The following is a 26,846-nucleotide window of genomic DNA, read 5'->3' as shown; positions in this document are numbered from 1 at the left end:
ATGAAACCCCGTCTCTACTAAAAAATACAAAAAACTAGCCAGGCGAGGTGGCGGGTGCCTGTAGTCCCAGCTACTCGGGAGGCTGAGGCAGGAGAATGGCGTAAACCCAGGAGGCGGAGCTTGCAGTGAGCTGAGACCCGGCCACTGCACTCCAGCCTGGGCGACAGAGCGAGACTCCGTCTCAAAAAAAAAAAAAAAAAAAAAAAAAAAAAAAAAAAAACCTTCTACTTACAAACTAATAAGGAAAAAAGCCAAACTAAAAGAGGCAACTACTAAAGAATTAACCCCAGATAGTGTCCTAATAGAAGTACTTTATTATGAATGGCTTCCACTTTCCCTTTGTATAAAGAAGAGGATGCTGACTCACAGAAAATCTAATTTAAGGCAAAATATCAAAAATATGCAGAAGCCACCAATACTGCAAGACCACAATAAGCACCACAGTACATCGACTACATGGTTAAAAATAAATGCAATGAACACTCTTCACTCATAAAGGAACCACTGAGTTAATGAAAGTCAATTTCACACACAATTTTAACGAACCTGAGTATTTAATTCTCAAGTCCATAGTTGATGGAACGTGGAGATCAAAATGTCATTTGGCAGGTAAGTGAAGAAACTGAAGCTCAGAAAGATGATTGGGCCAGAAAGTCCATATTTTTCTAACCTAGTAAGTTTACATACTTATACACTCCTGACAGCAGGGGAAGGCAACCCTGACAAGTGCCAGGAGAGAAGACAAAAGCCTTAAGAAGGAAACGCAACAATTCAAATGTGCAGAATCCTACAAGACCCTATAGGATCTCGGAGCATCAATAATTCTGAATCATAAAGAAACAGTGAAACAATGTACAATGAACTCTTGTTTAAGACACAGAACCATGTAATTTGTTATAGAAATAATTCCGTCCCAATTGGGTAACGTAACAAAAAAGGAGTGCTAAAACGGGTAAATTTTCAGGATATATTAAAAACATGAGAGAAGCAGCCATTCTAAATGTATCATTTCCGGATTTTATAGCACGATTTCAAAATTTATAAAATGTTCACTCCTCCACCCGTCATCGTTACGAAGTAGCAATTATTGGTCATCCTGTTACCAAATGGGAATACACAAGACAAAAACATGTGTGTGACCGACACACACACACACACACTCTCTCTCTTTTTTCCTGGTTTACCTATTGAAAGTTAATATCAGGCCCCCCTTATTTCTAAAACATCTAATTGTTCTTTGGACAACTATGTTAGTACCAAACTACAAAAGCAAATACTTTTGTATTTGTGTTCACTACCGCAAAATTTTGGTTACACACAGAAAGTGCTATCGTGGGAAGAAATTAAAATCAATGCACAAAATGGTGCTTTTATAGCATTTCCAAAACGACTGTGCATACTCCTTGCCAGCACATCTAGACTTTGCTCCTTAAGACTAAACATGAGCCGGCCGGGCGCGGTGGCTCATGCCTGTAATCCCAGCACCTTGGGAGGCCGAGGTGGGCGGATCACGAGGTCAGAAGATCGAGACCATCCTGGCTAACACGGTGAAAACCCGTCTCTACTAAAAACACAAAAAATTAGCCGGGCATGGTGGCACGTGCCTGTAGCCCCAGCTACTTGGGAGGCTGAAGCAGAAGAATCACTTGAACCTGGGCGATGGAGGTTGCAGTGAGCCGAGATCGCTCCACTGCACTCCAGCCTAGGCGACAGAGCGAGACTCTCCGTCTCAAAAAAAAAAAAAAAAAAAAAAAAAAAAGACTAAACAAGAGCCAAATTAGCATACTTCCCCATCAGGCATACTGAGCTCCGAAATCATCACCTTCCTCCTAAAGAGTAATTATCTCCTTCTAAAAGGCCTGAGCGGCTCACAGCTCCTCCGAAACACAGGAGAACTTCGCGAGAGCTCAAGACCCTGGACTTGAGTTTTGCAAAAATGCTTAACAAAGTGGCCTCTGCCACTTAACTGCACGACAGCCACTATGCTGTGAGAGAAAAAGGTCGAAAGAGGAGGAAAGCTAGTCTTCAATTTTAATCCCTGTGATTCAAGGCTCTTCGCCCGTCACTCTCCAACCCTCGCCTGACAGGACGTCAGGCTGTGTCTCCCCCTTCCCCACCAGTCCCGCCACTTACCCCGCAACAGTGCTCAGTCTTAGGATTTTGAAGCTTTAAAAATCAACCCGGCTCCCTAGAGTTCAGGCCGCAGTCGCTGCCGCCATGTTACAGCTTGTGCGGCAAAATGCGTCAGTGAGGGAGGTGTGCGCCTGAGTGGGGAGGGCGGGGGCTGGCAGAGAAAGGACCGTCCCCAGGCCCCAGGGCTCCACTGCAAGCCTTCTCCTACTGCAACAGCGGCAAAGGCACTGCTGCGGTCCTCAGGGACCTCCTCTGGGCCGAAGCAGCCCCGATACCTCGAGGGAAAGACGGTTAACCCGGCCTGGTCAGCCGCGCCGGCTCCGCCCCTCTTCCCAGGCCCTTCCCGCTTTCGTACCCAGGGACTGCTGAAATGACGCCACCAGAACAACATGAGCCTCACACCACTTACCTGCACCGGTAGAGTTTTCCTCTTCTCTGGGTACGGTCCTTTGAAGCGCTTCAAATCTACCGCCGCCAGAAAAGGCGCTAAAGCCCGCTAACCGCCTCCCTCCCCCACAACTCAGTCCTGGCGTGGAGGGACAGCGTCGCACCGGAAGCGCGTCAGGAGTGGGTTGTCGGCATCGGCCAGCGTTCACTTGCTTGCGTCACCACGCCCTCCTAGGACTTCTAGGATTTTGGTGCCTTTTAAATACCTAGTTGATAGGTAGCGCGTAATGCTTTGTGGATACGTTGACTGGGAACGTTTGTAACCAATGCCATATCCTTCGTGAAATAAAGTGCCTCATTTAATAAACATTTATTGATCTTACGCTAGGTTATCAGAAAGGAAGGCCTACCTTCATGGAGCTTCAGGTTAAGCTTCCACTTAACGCTAGGATACAAGTTCTAAAAACGCAGTAATAAGCAAAGTGTTGTTTGAGGAAAGAGGAAGAAATTACAAAGAACTTTGGTGTTCTTTGTAGTTTTACAGATAAAGAAATTGAGGCTCAGGGAAGATAAATGCCTTCTCCTCAAACACTGTTCTTGAATACCAAAGCAAGTCTTTTGATGCCAAATCTAGTGCCTTCTAGAGAAAATATGGCATATGTTATTTAATTATTTTAAGGGGCAAGGGTCCCCGGATTATGTTAGAAATAAATAACCATTGCTGTTTGGGCGGGAGGGATTGGCAGCGATTCTGGTAGGGATTTGGGGTGTGTTTTAAAGGAACTAGCTAACTAGAGAACTTAAATTGTTCTGTCGTTTAAAGGCAACGCAAATGATGATCATTTAAATTTTTCACTTATTTGCATCAGGTAAATTAATTATCAACATCAGGCATGTGGTGCGTCTAAGGAGCTTGACCAGTTTTACACAGCAGTAAAACAGGACATTTTTGCCTCTCCACCCCCACCCCTTTTAAGTCATTGCCCTTTGTTGCAGGAGAGCAGCAGCATATTCATCTTTAGACAGTTCAGAGATTAAACGGATTTACACTTTGCTGGGGTTGGGAAGGAACAATTCTGCAATACCTTAAAAAAGGGGTCCCCAACCCCTGGGTCACAGACTAGCCCGGCTGATTTTTTGTGTTTTTAGTAGAGACGGGATTTTTCCATGATGGTCAGGCTGTTCTCAAACTCCCGACCTCAGGTGATCCGCCCTCCTTGGCCTCCAAAGAGGAAAACGACTGAACATAATCAGTCTATTCTTTATTCTTCTTCTTCTTTTTTTTTTTTTTTTTTTTTTTTTTTTGAGACAGAGTCTTGCTCTGTCGCCCAGGCTGGGGTGCAGTGGCCAGATCTTAGCTCACTGCAAGCTCCGCCTCCCGGGTTTACGCCATTCTCCTGTCTCAGCCTCCCAAGTAGCTGGGACTACAGGGGCCCGCCACCTCACCCGGCTAGTTTTTTGTATTTTTTAGTAGAGACGGAGTTTCACCGTGTTAGCTGGGATGCTCTCGATCTCCTGACCTCGTGATCCGCCCGTCTCGGCCTCCCGAAGTGCTGGGATTACAGGCTTGAGCCACCGCGCCCGGCCCTTTCTTCTTTGTGTTAGTTATTCCTTGCTGTGTGACAAAATCATCCCAAATCTTAGTGGCTTAAACACGTGTGTGTGTGTGTGTATGTGTGTGTGTGTGTGTGTGTGTGTGTATAAATAAGTGTTGCTTAAGCCACTAAGTTTTGGGATGATTTTGTCACACAGCGAGGGATAACTGACACAGAGCAGAAAGAATAGACTGATTATCACGAAACTTTTCACCTGTGTAATTCTGTATAGCTTCTTTTTTTTTCCTTTTTTTTTTAGAGACAGGGTCTCATTATGTTGCCCAGGATGGACTTGAACTCCTGAAGTCAAGAGATTCTCCCACCTTAGTCTCCAGAGTAGCTGGGACTACAGCTGTGTACCACCTCACCCAGTGATGACCTCACATCATAAGGATCTGAGTTTCTGCCAACCTGAATCATCAAATGCCCGAGAAGTGTTTTATTAGCGTAGCAGTAACAGCCCCAAAATTTGTACTCCCACTTACATAGTAAGGGGTGTCACTGGGAAGTGTCTGTTCTGCTAAGAACTACATTTTTTAGCTGTCCCCTTTGTATCTTAGTGTCTTGAAGCAACATTTATTATCCCATAGGTAAGGATTTAAAAATACATTTTGGGGCCGGGCGTGGTGGCTCATGCCTATAATCCCAGCACTTTTGGAGGCCGAGATGGGTGGATCACGAGGTCAGGAGTTCGAGACCAGCCTGAACAAGATGGTGAAACCCCAGCTCTACTAAAAATACAAAAATTAGCCAGGCACGGTGGTGGGCGCCTGTAATCCCAGCTACTCAGGAGGCTGAGGCAGCAGAATCTCTTGAACCCAGGAGGTGGAGGTTGCAGTGTGCCAAGATTGCGCCACTGCACTCTAGCCTAGGTGACAGAGCAAGACTCCGTCTCAAAATAAATAAAATAAAATAAAATTTAATTTAAAAAATACTTTGTGTCAGTGGAAAGTGAGCGGAAATAATGTGTATTACATCCAGGCCAAAATGTTTGTGAAGTGCTATGCCTTCTCCATTCCCTCTCTTCCTGTTTTGTCAGCTGAACCAGAATGTTTTAAGGCCCTGGGGAAGGGCCTATGGAAGAGGTCTACTTCCCTGAATCTTTGTTTGGAGAAAAGTCCTCTTCCACTGACTAGGGATATCCACATTGGAATGTGGTATGACTGAGAAATCAAATTATGTGGGTTAAATCACTGATGTTTGGCTTTATTTGTTACACCAGATACCACTACCAATCTAATAGGCTGTGGGCCTAAAGTACTAGATTTGGGCTAGCCTAGATCATTTCAGTAACTGTAGTATAAGGAATGGGATTTGATACCAGAAGCAGGGAGGTAGGTTGGCTGGGCTACTGCAATTAATCTTTACTTTACCTGTGACTTTAACTTTAGAGTAATAAAACTTTTTGTTTCTACCCATTGATCAACAACAAACTATTGTTTGTTCTATTAATAGTTATCTACTGTATCTCCAATACTATGTTTAGTTTTTTTAAAAGCATGCCATTCTCTGATTGTGATGGATCAAGAATAAAACCAGACGCTTCCATAATCTTGTTTCAGACAGAAACAAGAACATTTTACGAACTATAAAAATGACCAGCCTGGCACGGTGGCTCAAGCCTGTAATCCCAGCACTTTGGGAGGCCGAGACGGGCAGATCACAAGGTGAGGAGATCGAGACCATCCTGGCTAACACGGTGAAACCCCGTCTCTACTAAAAAGTACAAAAAACTAGCCGGGCGAGGTGGCGGGCGCCTGTAGTCCCAGATACTTGGGAGGCTGAGGCAGGAGAATGGCGTAAACCCGGAGGCGGAGCTTGCAGTGAGCCGAGATCCGGCCACTGCACTCCAGCCTGGGCGAAAGAGCGAGACTCCGTCTCAAAAAAAAAAAAAAAAAGGCCAAACGTCGGCTGAGCGCGGTGGCTCATGCCTGTAATCCTAGTACTTTGGGAGGCCGAGGCAGGCGGATCACGAGGTCAGGAGATCGAGACCATCCTGGCTAACACTGTGAAACCCTGTCTCTACTAAAAATACAAAAAATTAGCCAGGCCTGGTGGCGCATGCCTATAGTCCCAGCTACTCAGGAGGCTGAGGCAGGAGAATGGTGTGAACCTGGAGGCAGAGCTTACAGTGAGCCGAGATGGCACCACTGCACTCCAGCCTAGGCGACAGAGTGAGACTCTGTCTCAAAAAAAAAAAAAAAAAAGACCAAACATCCCTCTATCCTTGCTAATATGAATGGCGGTTGTTTCTTTATCAATTACCGCTTTAACCTCAGTTCATTCTTCCTGCCTTCTAGATCAAAATTATTAAAACAGAATTACCCTTGCTTACTCACAGCATCCAATCTAGAGAAACTACTCTAAAACTCTCCAAAATCACTTAACACAAGGCTAAAAAAAAAAAATTTTTTTTTTTGAGATGGAGTCTTGCTCTGTTGCCCAGGCTGGAGTGCAGTGGGGCAGTCTTGGCTCACTGCAACCTCTGCCTCCCAGGTTCAAGTGATCCTCCCACCTCAACCTCCCAAGTAGCTGGGATTATAAGCATGTGCCTCCATGCTCAGCTAATTTTTGTATTTTTAGTAGAGATGGGGTTTCACCATGTTGGCCAAGGTGGTCTGGAGCTCCTGACCTCAAGTGATCTGCCTATGTCAGTCTCCCAAAGTGCTGGGATTACAGGCGTGAGCCACTGTGCCTGGCCAAGACTCAATGCTATAATTACATCTTTCTAACACCTTCTTATGGAGACACCTCTTAGGATACAGCCTACTTCATTGCAACCAGTCAATAAACCCAACTTTATTTAACTATATGTGTTCCTGGTGTTTTTTGACTGGAAGGCAATGACTCGGATCATGCTGTTTCATCTCTATGTTTTTCTCACATTTGTTTGAAAACCCCTTCTATGCTGTGCATTCAGATTACCTTCATCTCAGATCTATTATCAGTTGATCTAGTTCCAAGCAACCCAAATCACTGCTGTACAAAATTATTGCCTGAGATTAGTGGTTGTCTAGAGTATTGGAGGACAGGAGGGGGTGAGGGAGACATGGGGAGTGACTGCTAATGGTTACAGGGTTTCTTTTTGGAGTTATGAAAATGTTCTAAATGTTAGCGATAGTTTCTCAACTCTGTGAATATACTAAAAAGCCATTGAATTGTACACTTTAAATGGGTGAATTTTATGGGATGTAAATTAAATCTCAGTAAAGCTGTTTAAAAAAAAAAAAGTGTGGACTGCCAGCTGTCAGGAAGTGAGCATCCAGAAGCTAGATGTGTCTCAGCGCCCAATTGCATTTGCTGCATTGGCATCATTTGCTACAGGCATGAGGTTCGGTACAGGCGGTTGTGTGAGCTCTGAGGCATGGACCACTGGACAGACTGACAGATGATGGTGGACTCCCACAGGCTCTGCCAATCATGGAGTCGCTGCCATGGAGCCCAACTCTGTCGGTGTTCTGGCCATGACTTTCAAGATTTTTTTCCTTTTTGCAGGGTTTATGGTTAATGTTCCTGTGGGGTTAAATTTTTCCTATAGATTACTTCTCCGAAGTCTGATGTTAATGTCCCCTGAAGACAGTGTCTTTTAGCGACCATTATTGCAGTGGTCAGGCTTCACCTGGTGTTGGTAATTTATGTCTTCATAGTGTGAAAGGAAGGCTTGCCTCAGTGGTGGGAAAACAAAACTGAATAGAGCAGGTTTTCCTTTGGAGCGGCAAACGTGGGGGGTAGGCAAGTACCTAAAGGGTTTTTCTTTTTGTCTCTTGTTCACATTAAACGTGATTTACCTCCCACCCCCTGAAAGGTGGATGGGGAGGACAATTAAGTATTTACTGCAGCTAAGATTTTAGAAAAAACGAGGGTGGGGAGGGTGACATTTTTCAATCATCTGTTAAGTGCCAAGTGCTTTTTGTTAATGATATATTTTTGACTGAGGATCATGTTTGACTGATGTAATTTTTTTTTTTTTTTGAGACAGAGTCTCACTCTGCTGCCCAGGCTGGAGTGCAGTGGTGCAATCTTGGCTCACTGCAACCTCTGCCTCCCGGGTTCAAGCGATTCTCCTGCCTCAGCCTCCCGAGTAGCTGGGACTACAGGTGCATGCTACCATGCCTGGCGAATTTTTTTTTTTTTGTATTTTTTAGTAGAGACAGGGTTTTGCCATGTTGGCCAGGGTGGTCTACAACTCCCGACCTCAGGTGATCTGCCTGCCTCGGCCTCCGAAAGTGCTGGGATTACAGGCGTGAGCTACGGTTCCTGGCCTGGCTGATATAAATATTAATGCCAAAAATGGAAGCTAAGATGAAAGTGACACTAATTAGTAGGAGTATAATTTATTTCATATTAAAATGTATTGTGGTGTGATTTTGTTGTTGTTGCTGAGACAGAATCTTGCTCTGTTGCCCAGGCTGGAGTGCAGTGGTGCGATCTTGGCTCACTGCAACCTCCGCCTCCCGGGTTCAAATGATTCTTCTGCCTCAGCCTCCCGAGTAGGTGGGACTACAGGCATGCACTGCCATGCCCGGATAATTTTTTTTTTTTTTTTTTTGAGAGGGAGTCTCACTCAGTCGCCCAGGCTGGAGTGCTGTGGCGCAGTCTTGGCTCACTGCAAACTCCGCCTCCTGGGTTCACGCCATTCTCCTGCCTCAGCCTCCCAAGTAGCTGGGACTACAGGTGCCCGCCGCCACGCCCGGCTAATTTTTTGCATTTTTAGTAGAGACGGGGTTTCACTGTGTTAGCCAGGATGGTCTCGATCTCCTGACCTTGTGATCCGCCTGCCTTGGCCTCCCAAAGTGCTGGGATTACAGGCGTGAGCCACCGTGTCCGGCCTGTTTTTTTTTTTTTTTTTTTTTTGAGACGGAGTCTCGCTCTGTCGCCCAGGCTGGAGTGCAGTGGCCGGATCTCAGCTCACTGCAAGCTCCGCCTTCCGGGTTCACGCCATTCTCCTGCCTCAGCCTCCCGAGCAGCTGGGACTACAGGCGCCCGCCACCTTGCCCGGCTAGTTTTTTGTATTTTTTAGTAGAGATGGGGTTTCACCGTGTTAGCAAGGATGGTCTCGATCTCCTGACCTCGTGATCCGCCCGTCTCGGCCTCCCAAAGTGCTGGGATTACAGGCTTGAGCCACCGCGCCCGGCCTTTTTTTTTTTTTTTTAGTAGAGACGGGGTTTCACCATATTGGCCAGGCTGGTCTCGAATTCCTGACCTCGTGATTCCCCTACCTTGGGCTCCCAAAGTGCTGGGATTACAGGTGTGAGCCACCACACCCACCCTGTGTTGTAATTTTTTTTTTTTTTTTTTTTTTTTTTTTTTTTGAGACGGAGTCTCGCTCTGTCACCCAGGCTGGAGTGCAGTGGCCGGATCTCAGCTCACTGCAAGCTCTGCCTCCTGGGTTCACGCCATTCTCCTGCCTCAGCCTCCCGAGTAGCTGGGACTACAGGCACCCACCACCTCGCCCGGCTAGTTTTTTGTACTTTTTAGTAGAGACGGGGTTTCACCGTGTTAGCCAGGATGGGCTCGATCTCCTGACCTCGTGATCCGCCCGTCTCGGCCTCCCAAAGTGCTGGGATTACAGGCTTGAGCCACCGCGCCCAGCCCTGTGTTGTAATTTTTACGGCTTGGCTAGAGCAACAGTTTTCAGGGTGCATCTCCTTGGTTTTACTCACAGAGATGTGATGTGCTGTTGCTGCTTTCTAACTCTGCCTACTTTGTGGTCTCTTAAGACGATGAAGTTGATAAAGCAAACCAATTTCAGTGACTAAGTCTAGAAGACCTAGAAAACATAGTAATAGGTCCTGAACCTATTGCTCTTGCAATTGCACTACAGACATAAAGAAGCAAGTGGTTATTTCCACACACTGAGAGCTATAATTTGCAGTCCAGTAGATGATGAAAAAAATACCCCTTGGTGCATTGCAGACATGCTATAAATCACCCAGTAAGCCATGGGATTGGTTGTACCTGTAATTGAGAAGAAAACTTGAAAGGAAGAGCAATAAAACTCACAAGGACATCATTGGTATCAGATCTCAAAACCACAGCTCTTTGGTTGAGGGAAACAATGTTTTAATGAGTAAATGTTCATCTTGAAACCAAAAAGTGAAGTAGACCATATTCCACAATGTAAATATTGGCAACCTATGAAAGCTAGTAAATTTTACAAGACTTCAAATGAAAGTTAATTTTTCTTTTTTTCTTTTTCTTTGTCTTTTTTTTTTTTTAAGACGCAGCTATCAGAGACTATGTCTATGTCTTAGCAGGCTAGCCAGAAAGGAAGTCAAATGACCAATCAAGTTTTTAATGAAGAAATCCAGTCAGGCCAGGTGCAGTGGCTCACGCTTGTCATCCCAGCAATTTGAGAGGCTAAGGCTGGGGGATCACCTGAGGTCAGGAGTTTGAGACCAGCCTGATCAACATGGTGAAACCCTTCTCTACTAAAAATACAAAAATTAGCTGGGCATGGTGGCGCATGCCTGTAGTCCCAGCTACTTGGGAGGCTGAGGCAGAAGAATTGCTTGAACCCAGGAGGTGGAGGTTGCAGTGTGCCGAGATTGGGCCACTGCCCTCCAGCCTGGGTAACAGACCGAGACTCCATCTCAAAAAACAAACAAACAAGCTATTTTAATTTTGACGGCTTAACCATTCCCTATGTCTTCATGGTTAATTGAAGGTTACTGACAGTAGACAAATATTCTGCTGCCTATACACCCCCAAATCTAGGAGTATTAAGACTAGTCAGTCATAAAGTAAACCTGATACGTCAGATGAATGCCAGCACCTATTCAATTTCTTTTTGCTCTGTTTTCAGAAATATCAGAATAAATATGTATCGGCTACTGGAAATTCTAGAAAGAAATCTTCAAGTTTTAATTTTTTTCCAGTGGGGGGCATGCCTCAACATCTTGCATAGACTGTCAGAACTATTAAAAATTTAGGCTGGGCAAGGTGGCTCATGCCTGTAATCCAAAGCACTTTGGGAGGCTGAGGTGGGTGGATTGCTTGAGCCCAGGAGTTCGAGATCACCCTGGGTAACGTGGAGAAACCCTGTTGCTGCGAAAACTACAAAAATTTAGCCAGGCGTGGTGGTGCGCACCTGTAGTCTCAGCTACTCGTGAGGCTGAGGCAGGAGAATCGCTTATACCCAAGAGGCGGAGATTGCAGTGAGCCGAGATTGCACTACTGCACTCCAACCTGGGAGACAGAGTGAGACCCTGTCTCAAAAAAGAAAAGAAAAGAAAACTGTGCTAAAACTGGTTTTATGACGATAACCGTGACCACATAAACCAAGAGCCTCCTTTGTAACCCACACAATAAGAAAGTTTCACAACATATTCCAACAAATATCAGTTTGGTGCCTTTAGAGTCTTACTCTGTTGTAGTGATTATCAGCTGAAAATTATGTCTGTTGTAACTTTGGTAAGCATTCCACTTTGGTTATTTATTAGTGGTTTTTTTTTTTTTAAGTGTCAAGTGTCAAATCTTGGGACAATTAAAATACCATGATAAGTAAAAAAGAAATATGTTCTGAGAACTGGTACCTATCCACGACATAAGTGCAGAAATTGAGAGTAAGAGTTTGCATACTTTCAAAGCTACTCGACAGAGTTATTTCGTATACGCTAAAAAAAATAAGAAAAATCTGTACGTGTCTTTTCCATGTTTACATTTTTAAATTTCATTTTCCTAAGTATATTTTTGTGTATATTATAAAAGTATTAGGCCTCCAAGGACTAGGAGAAAAACCTCAGATAGTAGAGAATAGCCGAAACGACCTATATCTTCAACAGCTTAAACCATCTGCGCTAGAGCCTCCCTCAATGAGGAACTACAATGCCCAGAATTCCCCCCAAAATTCGTGAGCGACGTCCATTTCACCCACCTCGCCGCGACGCCCCCTGGGATATGTAGTGCTTGACTTCCGCAGTGCACGCTGCGCCAGCAGGACATTTTTTCCTGGTTTGGGGGCAAGGTCTCATGGGAAAGGTCATGTCTCTCGAGGAAAGGTTATAAACCCTTTGATATGAGGGTTGGGCGAGAAACAGAGCCTGTTGCGTTCCGTGTTGGGACCGGGAATAACCCTGACTTCTGAGCCTTCATAACCCCAGGATACTCCAGAAAATTTGCGGCGCGCTGAGGGAAAACCTTGCTGGCAAGTCGGGATCGTGTCGCAGCGGCTGTTTTTCTTTTCCCACCCAGCACGTTTTCGGGCTGGCGACAGAGGGTTCGGTGGAGATACAGAGGTTCCCTTAGGGATATTGGGTTCTCCGAAGTGCGGATGGACTAGGGCTGGGCTGAGACCACATTCTTTCAGTCATTCAGCTCTCCTGTATGCCCGGCGCAGAGGATACCCCTTATGGTCCCAAGGCCCCTCCTGTAGTTAAGTTCCTTCCTTAAAAAGTCATTCAGCTGGGGCGAAACTGGGGACTCGACACCTTTCTATGCTAACCTTTGAGCTGCCTCCACTTTGAGCAGCTCAGTGGATGGATACAGTATCTTGAGAAAACCTTTGATTTGTGCAGGGATTTCTTATGCGGGTGTGTGCAGGTCAGCTTAGGTCAGGATGCTGTACTGCTTGCCACAAAATAGCCTGTGCTGTCGCGTCGTTTTTTTCTTGTGAACAGACTGTTTGGCATAGCCGTGGAGAGGAGTCTGAGACATGCTTTTAGTGATACAGTGTTGATTTGTTGGTGTAATGAGGCCGTGCTTCACTAGTACTAGCACAATTTTTTAAACCTTTTTGAACCTGCTTTTCCTTATCTGTAAAATGGAAATAATATCGACCTGGAAGGTTAGCTGAGGGAATTTAATGAGATAATGTGTTTCAAACGTTCTTTGTAAATGGTAACATGTTGCAGAAGTATGAGATTATATGACTTTAGTCCCCGCTTTTCTAAGCATTACTTCTCAATTATAAATGTAAGCATTTATAGCATATTTTAAAAACAAATTATTCTTTTTCATAATTATCTTTAGTTCTTTTATTGTTTCAGCATGACTTGCAACATTACTTAATTTCTTAGTATTTCTTGATTAGTGCTTTAATTGTCTCGTTTATTGATTAAAACCTATCCAAGGCCAGTAATGATTAACTTGCATGACTTATTTATTTATTTATTTATTTACTTCAGGAAGGAATTATTTGAGCTCTTTAAGGGCACAAGAAAAAGGAAGAAATTATCCTGAAAGCAAATAAACCAGAGACCATACTTTTTTTTTTTTTTTTTTTTTGAGACGGAGTGGAGTCTCGCTCTGTCGCCCAGGCTGGAGTGCAGCGGTGCGATCTCGGGTCACTGCAAGCTCCGCCTCCAGAGTTCACGCCATTCTCCTGCTTCAGCCTCCTGAGTAGCTGGGGCTACAGGCGCCCGCCACCATGCCCGGCTACTTTTTTTGTATTTTTAGTAGAGACGGGGTTTCACCGTGTTAGCCAGGATGAACCAGAGACCATACTTCTGAAAAATGTAAAAAAAAAAAAAAAAAAAAAAATCTCTGAATTAAGGCATACACTTTTAAGACACTTTAAAGGTGATTATTTATTTTAAACAATTTTCCTCTTTTTCGAAAAGACAGCTCTGAGTTTGTGGGCTTTTTTTTTTCCTTTTATGGTAAATTTGAAAACTATGTAAATGTCAGATTTAAAACACTTTTTAAATGGAGTGCAGAAAGAAGTGCCTTTTTCTGGACATTTATTTTTGGATCAAATTCTGCTATCTGGTTTAGACTAAGAAAAAGTCTTTAGTTAATGCAGAAAAAATGTATTACTTTATTTTGAATTTTGAAATCATTTTGATGTTAATGATGTAAGCATAACCATGTTAAACCAATTCTTTTATAGAAGCTGTATATTGGAATGGGTTTACAGTCATCGTAATGGAAGCAAAATACATGAAGGAAAAACAGTTCTTTGTATCCCTGCTTATTGCACCTGACGACTAGTTGCAGATGATTTTGTTTACCTAAGAAAACTTGTGATGTAAATGAAAAAAACACCTGTTTTCCTAGACTCATTGGTTACAGATATGCTTCGTCTAAGAGCTATTTGTCCATTCTCCTGGAGAGTATTTCAATTTCGACCCATCAGTTGTGAACCACTAATTATTCAGATGAATAAGTGTACAGATGAGGAGCAAATATTTGATTTTATTGAAAGAAACAAAGCCATACTTTCAGAAAAGCAAGTGGGATGTGCGTTTGATATGCTTTGGAAGCTTCAAAAGCAGAAGACCAGCCTGTTAAAAAATGTTGAGGATGTCAGAGACCATCCTCAATTTCTTACTCTTCATAATTTAGCTACAAATAAATTCAAATTAATGAATGACGATACACTGGTGAATGTGTTACACATCACACAACAGTAAGTAATTTACTTTTATATTTTATGGAAATGATTATTTAGTTTATATTTTAGTTTTCTAAAAATCTCTTTATTTTATTTTTTATTTTTTTTGAGGAGTCTGTGTTGCCCAGGCTGGTGTACAGTGGCAAGATCTCAGCTCACTGCAAGCTCCACCTCCCAGGTTCACGTCATTCTCCTGCCTCAGCTTTCTGAGTCGCTGGGACTACAGGCGCCTGCCACGACGCCCGGCTAATTTTTTGTATTTTTAGTAGAGATGGGGTTTCACTGTGTGTTAGCCAGGATGGTCTCGATCTCCCGACCTCGCGATCCGCACGCCTCAGCCTCCCAATGTGCTGGGATTACAGGCGTGAGCCACCGCGCCCGGCCTAAATTTCTCTTTAAAATGAAAGATAACTTTTTCCCCAGTAGTTTTCCTGATAATCTAATTTTTTTTTTTTTTTTTTGAGACGGGGTCTCTCTGTCGCCAGACTGGAGTGCAGTGGCGCTATCTTGGCGCACTGCAAGCTCCGCCTCCCGGGTTCAAGGGATTCTCCTTTAACAACTGTAATACTATTGTTAACTTTGGGCATTTGAAATTGGATTATTGTGGAATTTTGTAAAAATGTGGTTGGCTGCAGAAGAGAATATAGTAGGTAAGCAGTTGTATTTAAGATTAATGCCGGTTGGGTGTGATGGCTCACGCTTGTAATCGCAGCACTTTGGGAGGCTGAGGTGGGTGGATCACCTGAGGTTAGGAGTTCAAGACCAGCCTGGCCAACATGGTGAAACCCCGTCTCTACTAAAAATACAAAAATTAGCCGGGCGTGATGGTGGGCGTCTGTTATCCCAGCTACTCGGGAGGCTGAGGCAGGGGAATCTCTTGAATCCAGGCGGTAGAGGTTGCAGTGAGCCGAGATCACCCTACTACACTCCAGTATGGGCAACAGATCAAGACTCTGTCTCCAAAAAAATAATAATAATAATAATTAATGCCTAATAACAATCAGTAATTAGTAAATTGTGTCTGTGATAACTTGTTTGCCATCTGGTTCTTGTAATTAAATGGATGGCAGATATGTTTTCTAGGGGGTATTGTTACAATAGGTTGTTTCTCAATAATAGCTCTTAAAAAAAGGAAAAAAATTAAATGATTTTGTAGGCCGGGCGCAGTGGCTCAAGCCTGTAATCCCAGCACTTTGGGAGGCCGAGATGGGCGGATCACGAGGTCAGGAGATCGAGACCATCCTGGCTAACACGGTGAAACCCCGTCTCTACTAAAAAATACAAAAAACTAGCCGGGCGAGGTGGTGGGCGCCTGTAGTCCCAGCTACATGGGAGGCTGAGGCAGGAGAATGGCGTGAACCCGGGAGGCGGAGCTTGCAGTGAGCTGAGATCCGGCTGCTGCACTCCAGCCTGGGTGACAGAGCGAGACTCCGTCTCAAAAAAAAAAAAAAAAAAAAAAAAAAAGAGAGATTTTGTAGAGTCATTTATATTTGATAACAAAGTTGTACGAATTATGTGGATGACTGAATAGGTGTTAGGTAAAAAAGGGCTTCCTTGGTGTCCAAGGAAAAACTCAGAGATAAATGTTAAGAAATATTATATTCCAATTTTGGAATTTGTGAAGAAAAAACAAATGAAGAGAGCAAAGAAAAAAGGAAAAAATAAAATAAAAAGAAATGTGTTCTTTGCAAGGAAATCCAGCTTTCAAAAGAACTGGGTTCCCTGAATGAAGGCTTCAGCAGTTGTACAAGGGGGAAAAACACAAAAACGTTACACCTAATTTGTTTATTAGTCTCACTGGTGAAAAAGAGCAGTTTTCTCACATGATGACCCAACCTTCAAGGGTTATTTAAATGGGTGTAAATATCAGCATTACGTAAGTTAGAGATGTGTAAGTTGGTTTTGTAAGAGAATTAGCATTTATAGGAAAGGGGCTTAAGGCTTATATTGGGGATTGATGTTAAACTAAAAAAGGATGATTCCATATTTTTTGGTGGTCTTTCTCAGGTTACAAAGTTGTTTTCTCTGAGGTACTTGAAGGGGATGCTTGAAGTTTTATGAATAAGGTGATTGGTGACTATTAGCTTTTTTTTTTTTTTTTTTTTCAAACATTTTCTTTTTTTCTTTTCTTTTTTTTTTTTTTTTTTTGAGACGGAGTCTCGCTCTGTTGCCCAGGCTGGAGTGCAGTGGCCCGATCTCAGCTCACTGCAAGCTCCGCCTCCCAGGTTTACCCCATTCTCGTGCCTCAGCCTCCGGAGTAGCTGGGACTGCAAGTGCCCACCACTGCGCCCGGCTAATTTTTTGTATTTTTTAGTAGAGACGGGGTTTCACCATGTTAGCCAGGATGGTCTCGATCTCCTGACCTTGTGATCTGCCCGTCTCGGCCTCCCACAAACATTTTCTTATAAAAATATTTTATTTATTTATGTATGAGACGGAGTCTCACTCTGTCACCGAGATTGGAGTGCAGTGGTGCAGTCTCGGCTTACTGCAACCTCTACCTCCGTGGTTCAAGCAATTCTCTTGCCTTATCCTCCTGAGTAGCTGGGATTCCAGGCACATGTCACCACGCCCAGCTAATTTTTGTATTTTTAGTAGAGACGGGGTTTCACCATGTTGCCCAGGCTGGTCTTGAACTCCTGACCTTAAGTGATCCACCCGCCTTGGCCTCCTAAAGTGCTGGGATTACAGGTGTGAGCCACCATGCCTGGCCAAAAATATTTAAATCAGAACAAAGACATATTATATGTACTTTTAACATAAATATATTGTTGAACATTATCATTGGTCAGTCGCATGGGTATTGAAATGAGCAGATAAAAGGGTGAGAGGGCATGGGATAAAGTATAGATGTTTATTAGGCTGTACCAAAAAATCAGAATACTGAAATAAGAGTGGACCAGAAATAAGGACTGCCTATATAAAAGGAAAATAACTTGAGTTTCACTTTTGCATTATAATTCTTATTGCATATGTTTTGAATGATTTTAAAATGATTATGTATGGAGGATTCTTTCTTTCTTTTTTATTAAGGTTTGCTGGTGAGTCCCACGACCCACTAGTTGAAGCACTGGTTACAGAAGCATGGAGAAGGTTAGAAAGGCAAGTACCCCTGCGTTCATCTTGAGGGTCAGGGTTATCCTTTTAAGGGTTAACAGAGTGAAATCTTGAAGGAAAAGAGCAGGGAGCTGATGCCTGTCAAGCTTCATTGAAAAAAATGTGTTTAAACTCAGTTTCGTATTAAAGTTTTTGATTATGTATTTTTTTGGCGGGCGGTGGGGGGGTGCGGGGGGGAACAGAGTCTCACTCTATCACCCAGACTGGAATGCCACGGGGTGGTCTCGGCTCACTGCAACCTCTGCCTCCTGGGTTCAAGCAATTCTCTGCCTCAGCCTCCTGAGTAGCTGGGATTATAGGCACCCACCAGCACGCCAGGCTAATTTTTTGTATTTTTAGTAGAGATGGGGTTTCACCATCTTGGCCAGGCTGGTCTTGAACTCCTGACCTCGTGATCCATCCGCCTCAGCCTCCCAAAGTGCTGGGATTACAGGCGTGAACCACCGCTCCTGGCCATGTCTTTTCTTTTTTCTTTCTTTTTTTTTTCCTCTCTTTTTCTCTCTCTCTCCTTTTTTTTTTTTTAAGAGACAGGGTCTTGGCATGTTGCCCAGGCTGGTCTTGAACTCTTCGGCTCAAGCAATCCTTCCTTCTTGGCCTCACAAAGTGCTGGGGTTATATGCATGAGCCACCATGCCTGGCTGTGTATTCTTCAAGAGAGAAAAGAAAGTATTTCATATTTTCCCTCTTTAAGAGTGGGGAATAGTATACTTTTCCACGCATGTAATTAGTTGAAATAGAAATAAGATAGAGTCACAGCTATTCATGAACTAGCCTTTTTGAATCTTCTTTTCTAGAAGATTACTTCGGAAAGGAAAGTTCTTGATTAATTGGCTATCAATAAAAACCTAGAAGTGCAGGAGCCAGGAAAGGAGAAAAAAGGAGACCCTAGTTTAGTAGAGAGGAAGGCCATTTAACACTGTTTTTTTTATTTTTATTTTTATTATTTATTTATTTTTTTTTTGAGACGGAGTCTCGCTCTGTCATCCAGGCTGAAGTGCTGTGGCCGGATCTCAGCTCACTGCAAGCTCCGCCTCCCGGGTTCCCGCCATTCTCCTGCCTCAGCCTCCCGAGTAGCCGGGACTACAGGCGCCCGCCACCTCGCCCGGCTAGTTTTTTTTTTGTATTTTTTAGTAGAGACGGGGTTTCACCGTGTTAGCCAGGATGGTCTCGATCTCCTGACCTCGTGATCTGCCCATCTCGGCCTCCCAAAGTGCTGGGATTACAGGCTTGAGCCACCACGCCCTGCTTAACACTGTTTAGGAGCATCTGTCGCTACTTGCCTGTTACTCCATCTTTATGGAGAGGCAATGACCAGAGCTTATAGGTGACTTAGAAGCTTTTTAAAGAAAGTGAGTTTCAGGTCCACTGCTGTGGACAGTATTAATTCAGATATATTTCCTATACTATATACAGCTCTATTTTTAGCATGTTGCCATACTTGATAATACTTCAGAAAAATGGGAAATCTTGTGAGTATAGAGAAATTTATTCTCTAATTATATATCAGAAGTTCTTTATTTATAAAAGGGCTGAGATAATAGCAGACTCATTTTGGGAAATCTTCATCTATTTTTGAAAACTTTGAATTTTTTAATCTCGAAATTCCGGATGATTGTAGTCTGTTGTTAGTGGAATAAGGCACATGTTAGGGAGGAAAGAAAAAAATCAGGGTGAGGAAGAGATAGGAGGATATTAAAAACTACAGAGCAACTCTCCCTCTAAATCAAATAGAAACCAGACAGGAAAGACTTGGCTAAGATGAAGTAGAAACAACAGGCTACTTGTAGACAGAGAGGAGTGACCATTCTGATTTTTAAAATATTTTTAACATATTGCCTCTTAAAGTTTAAACTATGATAAATACTTATAGACATATACTGGTAAACTCTGTAGGCCTTTTTTACATGGACTGGATTAAATTACGGGATAGAACAGTTCTCTAGATTTAGAAATTCTGTATTAATCTACTAAGTTGTGATTTTAAGTTAATCGTATTAGCTAAACCCATCTGTCTTTTATACTCTCTACCTATAACTACATTGAGGGTAAGCAGAGTAATCTTACTCCTTTTGCTAACAGTATGAATTATCTATCTATTGGATCTTTGGGGTTAAATTTGGTCATTGTTGATAATAGGTCACAACGTTTTATTTCTCTTCAAAGCAACAATATATTATGTGTATTATGCAGCTTGAACAAATCACTTGTAAAATAGGTGGTCTTTTGTGTTTTACAATTACTGTATTAATTAAATTACATGTATGATTGTATTTTATAGTGAATCAAGCATTTCTTTTAAATTTTTCTTTATTTCAAAATAACTCAGAAGTACAATGATCTTGCTAAAATATCTATGAACTTATGTTTTATAAATATAATTTTTTTTTTTTTTTTTTTTTTTTTTTTTTTTGAGACAGAGCCTTGCTCTGTCGCCCAGGCTGGAGTGCAGTGGCGTGATCTTGGCTCACTGCAAGCTCTGCCTCCTGGGTTCAAGCGATTCTCCTGCCTCAGCCTCCCAAGTAGCTGGGACTACAGGCGCCTGCCAACACACCCAGCTAATTTTTGTATTTTTAGTAGAGACAGGGTTTCACCATATTGGCCAGGTTAGTCTCAAACTCCTGACCTTGTGATCTGCCCACCTCAGCCTCCCAAAGTGCTGGGATTATAGGCATGAGCCACTGCACCTGGCCCGTTTTATGAATATAATTTTTAATGATTTAAATGGGGTAGATTATTTTGGGTTACTACTATATGATGAAGTCGGCAAGGATAATTAACATGTGTTTGAAATCCATATGTATTTTTTTCTTTTGAGATAGGGTCTGGCTCTGTTACCCAGGCTGGAGTACAGTGGTGCAACCAGGGCTCACTGCAGCCTCAAACTTCCCGGCTCAAGCCATCCTCCTATCTCAGCCTCCCAAGTTTCTGGGACCACAGGTGCATGCCACCACGCCTAGCTAATTTTTATATTTTTAGTAGAGATGCGGTTTCGCCATGTTGCCAGGTTGGTCTTGAACTCCTGGGCTCAAGCAATCCTCCCACTTTGGCCTCCCAAGAAATCCAAATTTTTAAAAAAACTTTTTATTATAGAATATTTTTAATATTTACAAAAGGAGAAAAAATAGTACAATGAATTCCCATGTATCCATCCTCCAGCTTCAACAATTGTCAACATATAGCCAGTCTTGTTTTATCTGTATCACCTCCCACTCTCAGTATACTTCAGTATATTTTAAATAATGGTATCATTTCATCTTTAAATACCTCAGTATGTTTCTCTAAGGACTTTTAAAAAATATAGAACCATGTGGCACATGCTTGTAGTTTCAGATACTCAGAAGGCTGAGGTGGCACAGCGAAGGATATAATCAACAAAGTGAAGTGAGAATACACAGAAGGGTAGAAAATATTGGCAAACTACCCATCTGACAAGGGATTAATAACCAGAATATATAAGGAGCTCAAACAACTCTATAGGAAAAAGTCTAATAATCCGATCAAAAAATGGGCAAAAGATTTGAGTAGAGATTTCTCAAAAGAAGATGTTCAAATGGCAAACAGGCATATGAAAAGGTGCTCAACATCAGAAAAATGCTATCAAAACTACAGTGAGACATCATCTCACCACAGTTAAAATGGCTTATATCCAAAAGACATGCCATAACAAATGCTGGCGAGGATGTGGTGAAAAGGGAACCCTGTACACTGTTTTTGGAAATGTAAATTAGTGTAAGCACTATGGAGAACAGTTTGGAGGTTCCCCCAAAAACTAAAAATTGAGCTAGCATGTGATCCAGTAATCCCACTGCTGAGTATATACCCAAAAGAAAGGAAATCAGTATATTGAAGAGATATCTGCACTCTTATGTTTATTGCAGCACTGTACACAATAGCTAAGATTTGGAAGCAAAGTAAGTGTCCATCAAGAGATGAATGGACAAAGAAAATGTGGTGGCTGGTGGCTCACGCTTGTAATCCTAGCACTTTGGGAGGCTGAGGCGGGTGGATCACGAGGTCAGGAGATCGAGGCCATCCTGGCTAACAAGGTGAAACCCCGTATCTACTAAAAATACAAAAAATTAGCCAGGCATGGTGGTGGGCACCTGTAGTCCCAGCTACTCAGGAGGCTGAGGCAGGAGAATGGCGTGAAGCCCGGAGGGGGAGCTTGCAGTGAGCCCAGATCGCACCACTGCACTCCAGCCTGGGCGACAGAGCGAGACTCCGTCTCAAAAAAAAAAAAAGAAAATGTAGTACGTATACACAATGGAGTAATATTCAGCCGTAAAAAAAAAAATGAGATCCTGTCATTTGCAACAACATGGGTGGAACTGTAGATTATTATGTTAAGTGAAATAAACCAGGCACAGAAAGATAAACATTGCATGCTCTCACTCATTTGTGGGAGCTAAAAATCAAAACAATTGAAGTTATGGATGTAGAGAGCAGAATGATGGTTACCAGAGGCTGGGAAGGGTAATTGGTGATTGTGGGGGATGGTTAATGGGTAAAAAAAAATGGAATGAATAAGACCTACTATTTGACAGCACAACAAGGTGAGTATAGTCAATAACTTAATTGTACTTTTTTTTTTTTTTTTTTTTTTTTAAGATGGAGTCTCGCTCTGTTGCCCAGGCTGGAGTGCAGTGGCGTGATCTCAGCTCACTGCAACCTCCGCCTCCCGGGTTCAAGCAATTCTCCTGCCTCAGCCTCCTGAGTAGCTGGGATTACAGGCGCCTGCCACCACACCCACCTAATTTTTGTATTTTTAGTAGAGACGGGGTTTTACCATGCTGGTCAGGCTGGTCTCAAACTCCTGACCTCATGATCCACTCGCCTCGGCTTCCCAAAGTGCTGGGATTACAGGCGTGAGCCACTGTGCCCCTGACCTTGTGATCCACCCACCTTGGCCTCTCAAAGTGATGGGATTACAGGTGTGAGCCACTGTGCCCAGCCCCTTAATTGTACATTTTAAAGTAGTTTAGAATGTAATTGGATTGTTTGTAACTCAAAGGATAAATGCCTGAGGGAATGGATACTCCATTCTTCATGATGTGTTTATTTTGTATTGCATGCTTGTCTCAAAATATCTCATGTACCCCATAAATATGTATACCTACTATGTACCCATAACAAAATTTTTTTTTTTAATTTTAATAAAAATGCTGAGGTTAGAGGATCACTTGAGCCTAGATGTTCAAGTCCAGCCTGGGCAACACAGTGAGACACTGTGTCTTAAAAACATAATAAAATTGATAAATTCAAATTTTCAGTATTACCTAGTACCTTGTCTTGAAGGGATGGCCTACCCCTCCACACCTGTGGGTGTTTCTCTTTAGGTGGAATGAGAGACTTGAGAAGAGAAATGAGACACAGAGACAAAGTATAGAGAAAGAAAAAGTGGGCCCAGGGGACCGCTGCTCAGCATACAGAAGACCCACACCAGTCTCTGAATTCCCTTAGTATTACAGGCTTGAGCCACTGCGTGGCCGCTTTTCTTTATCTTTACTGCCAACATCCGCCAAAAGCCTTTCTTTCATCTTGTACTAGTCCTCCTCAGCACAGACCCTTCACGGGTATCCGGCTGGGGGACAATCAGGTCTTTCTCTTCCCACGAGGCCATATTTCAGACTATCACATGGGAGAAACCTTGGACAATACCTAGCTTTCCTAGGCAGAGGTCCCTGCGACCTTTGGCCGTGTAAGTGTCCCTGGGTACTTGAGATTAAGAGAATGGTGATGACTTTTAACCAGCAAGCTGCCTTCAGGCATTTGTTTAACAAAGCACATCTTGCACAGCCCAAAATCCATTAAGCCTTCAGTCACCACAGCACATGTCTCGTGCAAGGACAGAGGTTGGGGGTAGGGTTACAGATTAACAGCATCTCAAATACAGAACAAAATGGAGTTTCTTATGTCTACTTCTTTCTATATAGACACAGTAATCATCTGATCTTTCTTTCTTTTCCCCACATTGTCTGCGTTGAAATTTTCTTGATTGTCTTATAAAGGTCTTTTTATAGGCAGTTTGTTTGAATCAGTATCTGAGTAAGGTTCACAATTACCGTGTCTCAAGGTTTTTTCTGTTTCTTTTTTTTTTTTTTTTGAGACGGAGTCTCGCTCTGTCGCCCAGGCTGGAGTGCAGTGGCCGGATCTCAGCTCACTGCAAGCTCCGCCTCCCGGGTTCACGCCATTCTCCTGCCTCAGCCTCACAAGTAGCTGGGACTACAGGCGCCCGCCACCACGCCCGGCTAGTTTTTTATATTTTTTAGTAGAGACGGGGTTTTACCGTGTTAGCCAGCATGGGCTCGATCTCCTGACCTCGTGATCCACCCGTCTCGTCGTCCCAAAGTGCTGGGATTACAGGCTTGAGCCACCACGCCCGGCCTCTGTTTCTTTTTAAGTAAACTTTACAGAAAAATAATGTATAAAAATTACACTAATCATAAGCATGTAGCACAATGAATTTTAATATACTGATCACTTCCATGTAACAGCACCAAGATCAGGAAACAACGTCGTTAGTTCTTTTCATGTCCTCTTCTATTCCTCTCACCCAAAGAGAATCTTGACCTCTAACACCGTAAATTAAGGTTTCTGTAGAAATGAAATCCTATAATATATACCCTTATAGTTTAGTTTGCTCAGTATGTTTTAAAGATTTATCCATTATGTTGTATGATTCCATAATTTTATTCTATTGTATGAGTATGTGCAGTTTATCAATTGTACTCTTGATGGACATTTGGTTTTTTTGCAGGTTTTTGCTATTACATATGTGTTGCTGTAAACTTTCTTGTGCTTGTTTTTTAGTGAATTCAAAGTCATAAAATCTATAACAGTTCCTTTTTCCTCTCTTTTGTCTTGTCATTTTCTTGGGTAAGAAATTTCTCCTGTTAAAAAAATTCTGGAGTTTTTCATAGCACTGTTGTAATAGCAGCTATTATATTTCTTAATATGTAATCTTGAGTCAAAATTGTTCTGTCATCTAAAAAAATTAAGTAAGTAATTAAAATAATTTGTAGTGATTTTCCCCGTTTTAAAATATTTCTACAGTATCTGACTTTTTAACTGTTTCCATTTGTTACTTTTATTATAATAATAAACATTTTAGAAAAAAATAATTTTATGTAATATGTTACTATTTTGATTGCTTTTAGTTTTATAACTATGTATTATGTGTTTTAAGTGAAAGTGAATACTAATGTTCTCCTTTGTATGTTTCCTTTAATAGGTTTGATATTAAACTGCTCTCAGAATTTTCCTCTTGCCTAGCAGATCAGCGTTTGTATTTTAGTCCATTAATGGGAAAAATAGCTGATATTGTTCATAGGAACTTGGAAACCACACAGGACTTAAGGTAAATTTATTTGGGGAATCTTGTGTTGTGGTGGAAAGATCCTGGGCTTTGGATGTGGATGCAGTCAGATTTGCTACTCTTAGTTTATGTGACTTAAGGGTAATTTACTTAAGCTCTTGGAATTTCGTTATCCTCATCTGCAAAAGAGGGAAGGTAATAGCTACTTTGCAATGTTGCTATGGGGATTAGACATAAGGTGCATAAAGTGTAATACAATATTGTTGAGGTTTGTGGAGGATCTGAGATTTTACCTTATTTGCAAGCTAAGTTTGTCTGCCTAGGTGCTGTAGGAAGGCCTGAGACTCCGAGGTCAGAGACAGGGGACTTTGTTTTTTATAGCAATAGCAGTAGCAGAGTACTAGCATTTTCTTGCGTTGATTCCCTGAGCTCTCGTTCCCACAATGGGTTGTGTTCCAGGAGAGGAGCTCTGAGCTTAGAAAACCTGAATCTTTTATAATAAAGCATGCCTACTCTGCTCCAACAGAAGACATTGTCTCTATTCTCCTAGGCTGTTTGCTACACAAACATCCTTGAAAAGATAGTTCTGAACAAAGGCAGTCAGAAACCCACTGAAAATGGTCTCTGAATAAGTATCTAGAACATAGAAGTTTCTCAGTATTGAATAGTAGATATCATTATTATATCATAAAGTAAACCCAAGAAGTACTTAAATTAAGTGTGAATTCACTGGCCAGGCGTGGTGGCTCACACCTGTGATCCCAGCACTTTGGGAGACCCAGGTGGGTGGATCACTTGATGTCAGGAGTTCGAGACCAGCCTGGCCAACATGGCGAAAACCCCATCTCTACAAAAAATAAAAAAATTAGCTGGGCATGGTGGCAGGCACCTGTAATCCCAGCTACTCGGGAGACTGAGGCACAAGAATTGATTGAACCTGGCAGGGGAGGTGGAGGTTGCAGTGAGCTGAGATTGTGCCACTGCACTCCAGCCTGGGCAACAGAGCAAGACGGTCTCAAAACACCACCACCACCACCAAAAAAAAAAAAAGCCAAAAAAAAAAACCGCAATAAAAAAATTAATAATTTATAATAAATTAATAAATTCACAAATTTTACATATAATTATGTCTTTCTTATTCTTTCCATCTGGGAATACTTTCTTTTCAGTTTCATAAAGGAGAGTTAATAATTGCATTTCCTGAATATCAAGGAACTATTAATTTGAAAGTAACATTTGAGGAGTTTCTCTGGTTTTCATACCAGTGGTTTGTGGGTTTGTTTTGTTTTTAACCTAAGATTACTTACTGTCAATGCTCACCTTCATAATCCAGTACTGATTGTCTTTGGCATTTCAGATACAGCTTTTTCTAGCATATTTACAAAGTGATTAGCACTTTGGTAAAATTAAATTATAGTAATTTCCTGCTTTCCTTGCCCTACTCCACCCTACCTCCCTGCATTTTTTTTTTTTTTTTCTATTGAGATGGAGTCTCCCTCTGTTGCCCTGACTGGAGTGCAATGATGCAACCTCTGCCTTCTGGGTTCAAGCGATTTTTCTGCCTCAGCCTCCCGAGTAGCTGGGATTACAGGCACCCGCCACCACGCCTAGCTAATTTTTGTGTTTTTAGTGGAAATGGGGTTTCCCCATGTTGGCCAGGCTGGTCTCAAACTCCTGACCACAAGTGATCCACCCACCTTGGCCTCCCAAAGTTCTGGGATTATAGGCGTGCGCCACCATGCCCAGCACCCTGCCTTTTTTTTTTTTTTTAAATACACTTATGTGGCTGGGTGCAACCTCCGCCTCCCGGGTTCAAGCGATTCTCCTGCCTCAGCCTCTCAAGTAGCTGGGACTACAGGTGTGTGCCACCATGCCCGGCTAATTTTGTTTTTTTTGAGACGGAGTTTTGTTCTTGTCACCCAGGCTGGAGTGCAGTGGCATGATGTCGGCTCCCTGCAGTCTCCAC

General features: G+C 42.6%; 2 protein-coding genes across 8 annotated transcripts in view; one reads left to right on the top strand and one right to left on the bottom strand.

Annotated features, from left to right (window-relative positions):
• Nucleotides 1-2,687, bottom strand: part of LOC105483277 (peptidylprolyl isomerase G) — a 57,805-nt gene extending 55,118 nt beyond the window's left edge. Inside the window, exon 1 of one of the 2 annotated variants that reach the window (XM_071072907.1) lies at nucleotides 2,543-2,687. The gene's annotated coding sequence lies outside the window, so the exon portion shown is untranslated. Of the gene's footprint in view, nucleotides 1-2,133; nucleotides 2,441-2,542 lie in introns of those variants that run through there. The other variant, XM_071072908.1, reaches the window with a different exon arrangement.
• An 8,766-nt stretch (nucleotides 2,688-11,453) lies between these two features.
• The window catches only part of LOC105483278 (FAST kinase domains 1), a 52,084-nt gene continuing 36,691 nt past the window's right edge, over nucleotides 11,454-26,846 (top strand). For 2 of the 6 annotated variants that reach the window (XM_011744065.2, XM_011744059.2), the window contains exons 1-4: nucleotides 12,039-12,261; nucleotides 13,945-14,463; nucleotides 17,482-17,550; nucleotides 24,797-24,922. In XM_011744065.2, the coding sequence (XP_011742367.1) occupies nucleotides 14,087-14,463; nucleotides 17,482-17,550; nucleotides 24,797-24,922 (572 nt within the window). In that variant the 5' untranslated portion in view covers nucleotides 12,039-12,261; nucleotides 13,945-14,086. Of the gene's footprint in view, nucleotides 11,529-12,037; nucleotides 12,489-12,906; nucleotides 13,029-13,944; nucleotides 14,464-17,481; nucleotides 17,551-24,796; nucleotides 24,923-26,846 lie in introns of those variants that run through there. The other 4 variants (XM_011744061.2, XM_011744064.2, XM_011744060.2 and 1 more) reach the window with 4 other exon arrangements.

The sequence above is a fragment of the Macaca nemestrina genome, chromosome 11 (assembly GCF_043159975.1).
Source record: "Macaca nemestrina isolate mMacNem1 chromosome 11, mMacNem.hap1, whole genome shotgun sequence".
In the NCBI taxonomy this organism is placed as follows: domain Eukaryota; kingdom Metazoa; phylum Chordata; class Mammalia; order Primates; family Cercopithecidae; genus Macaca; species Macaca nemestrina.
Note: the sequence above shows the minus strand (reverse complement) of the source record. Positions and strands in the feature narration are given on the sequence as shown.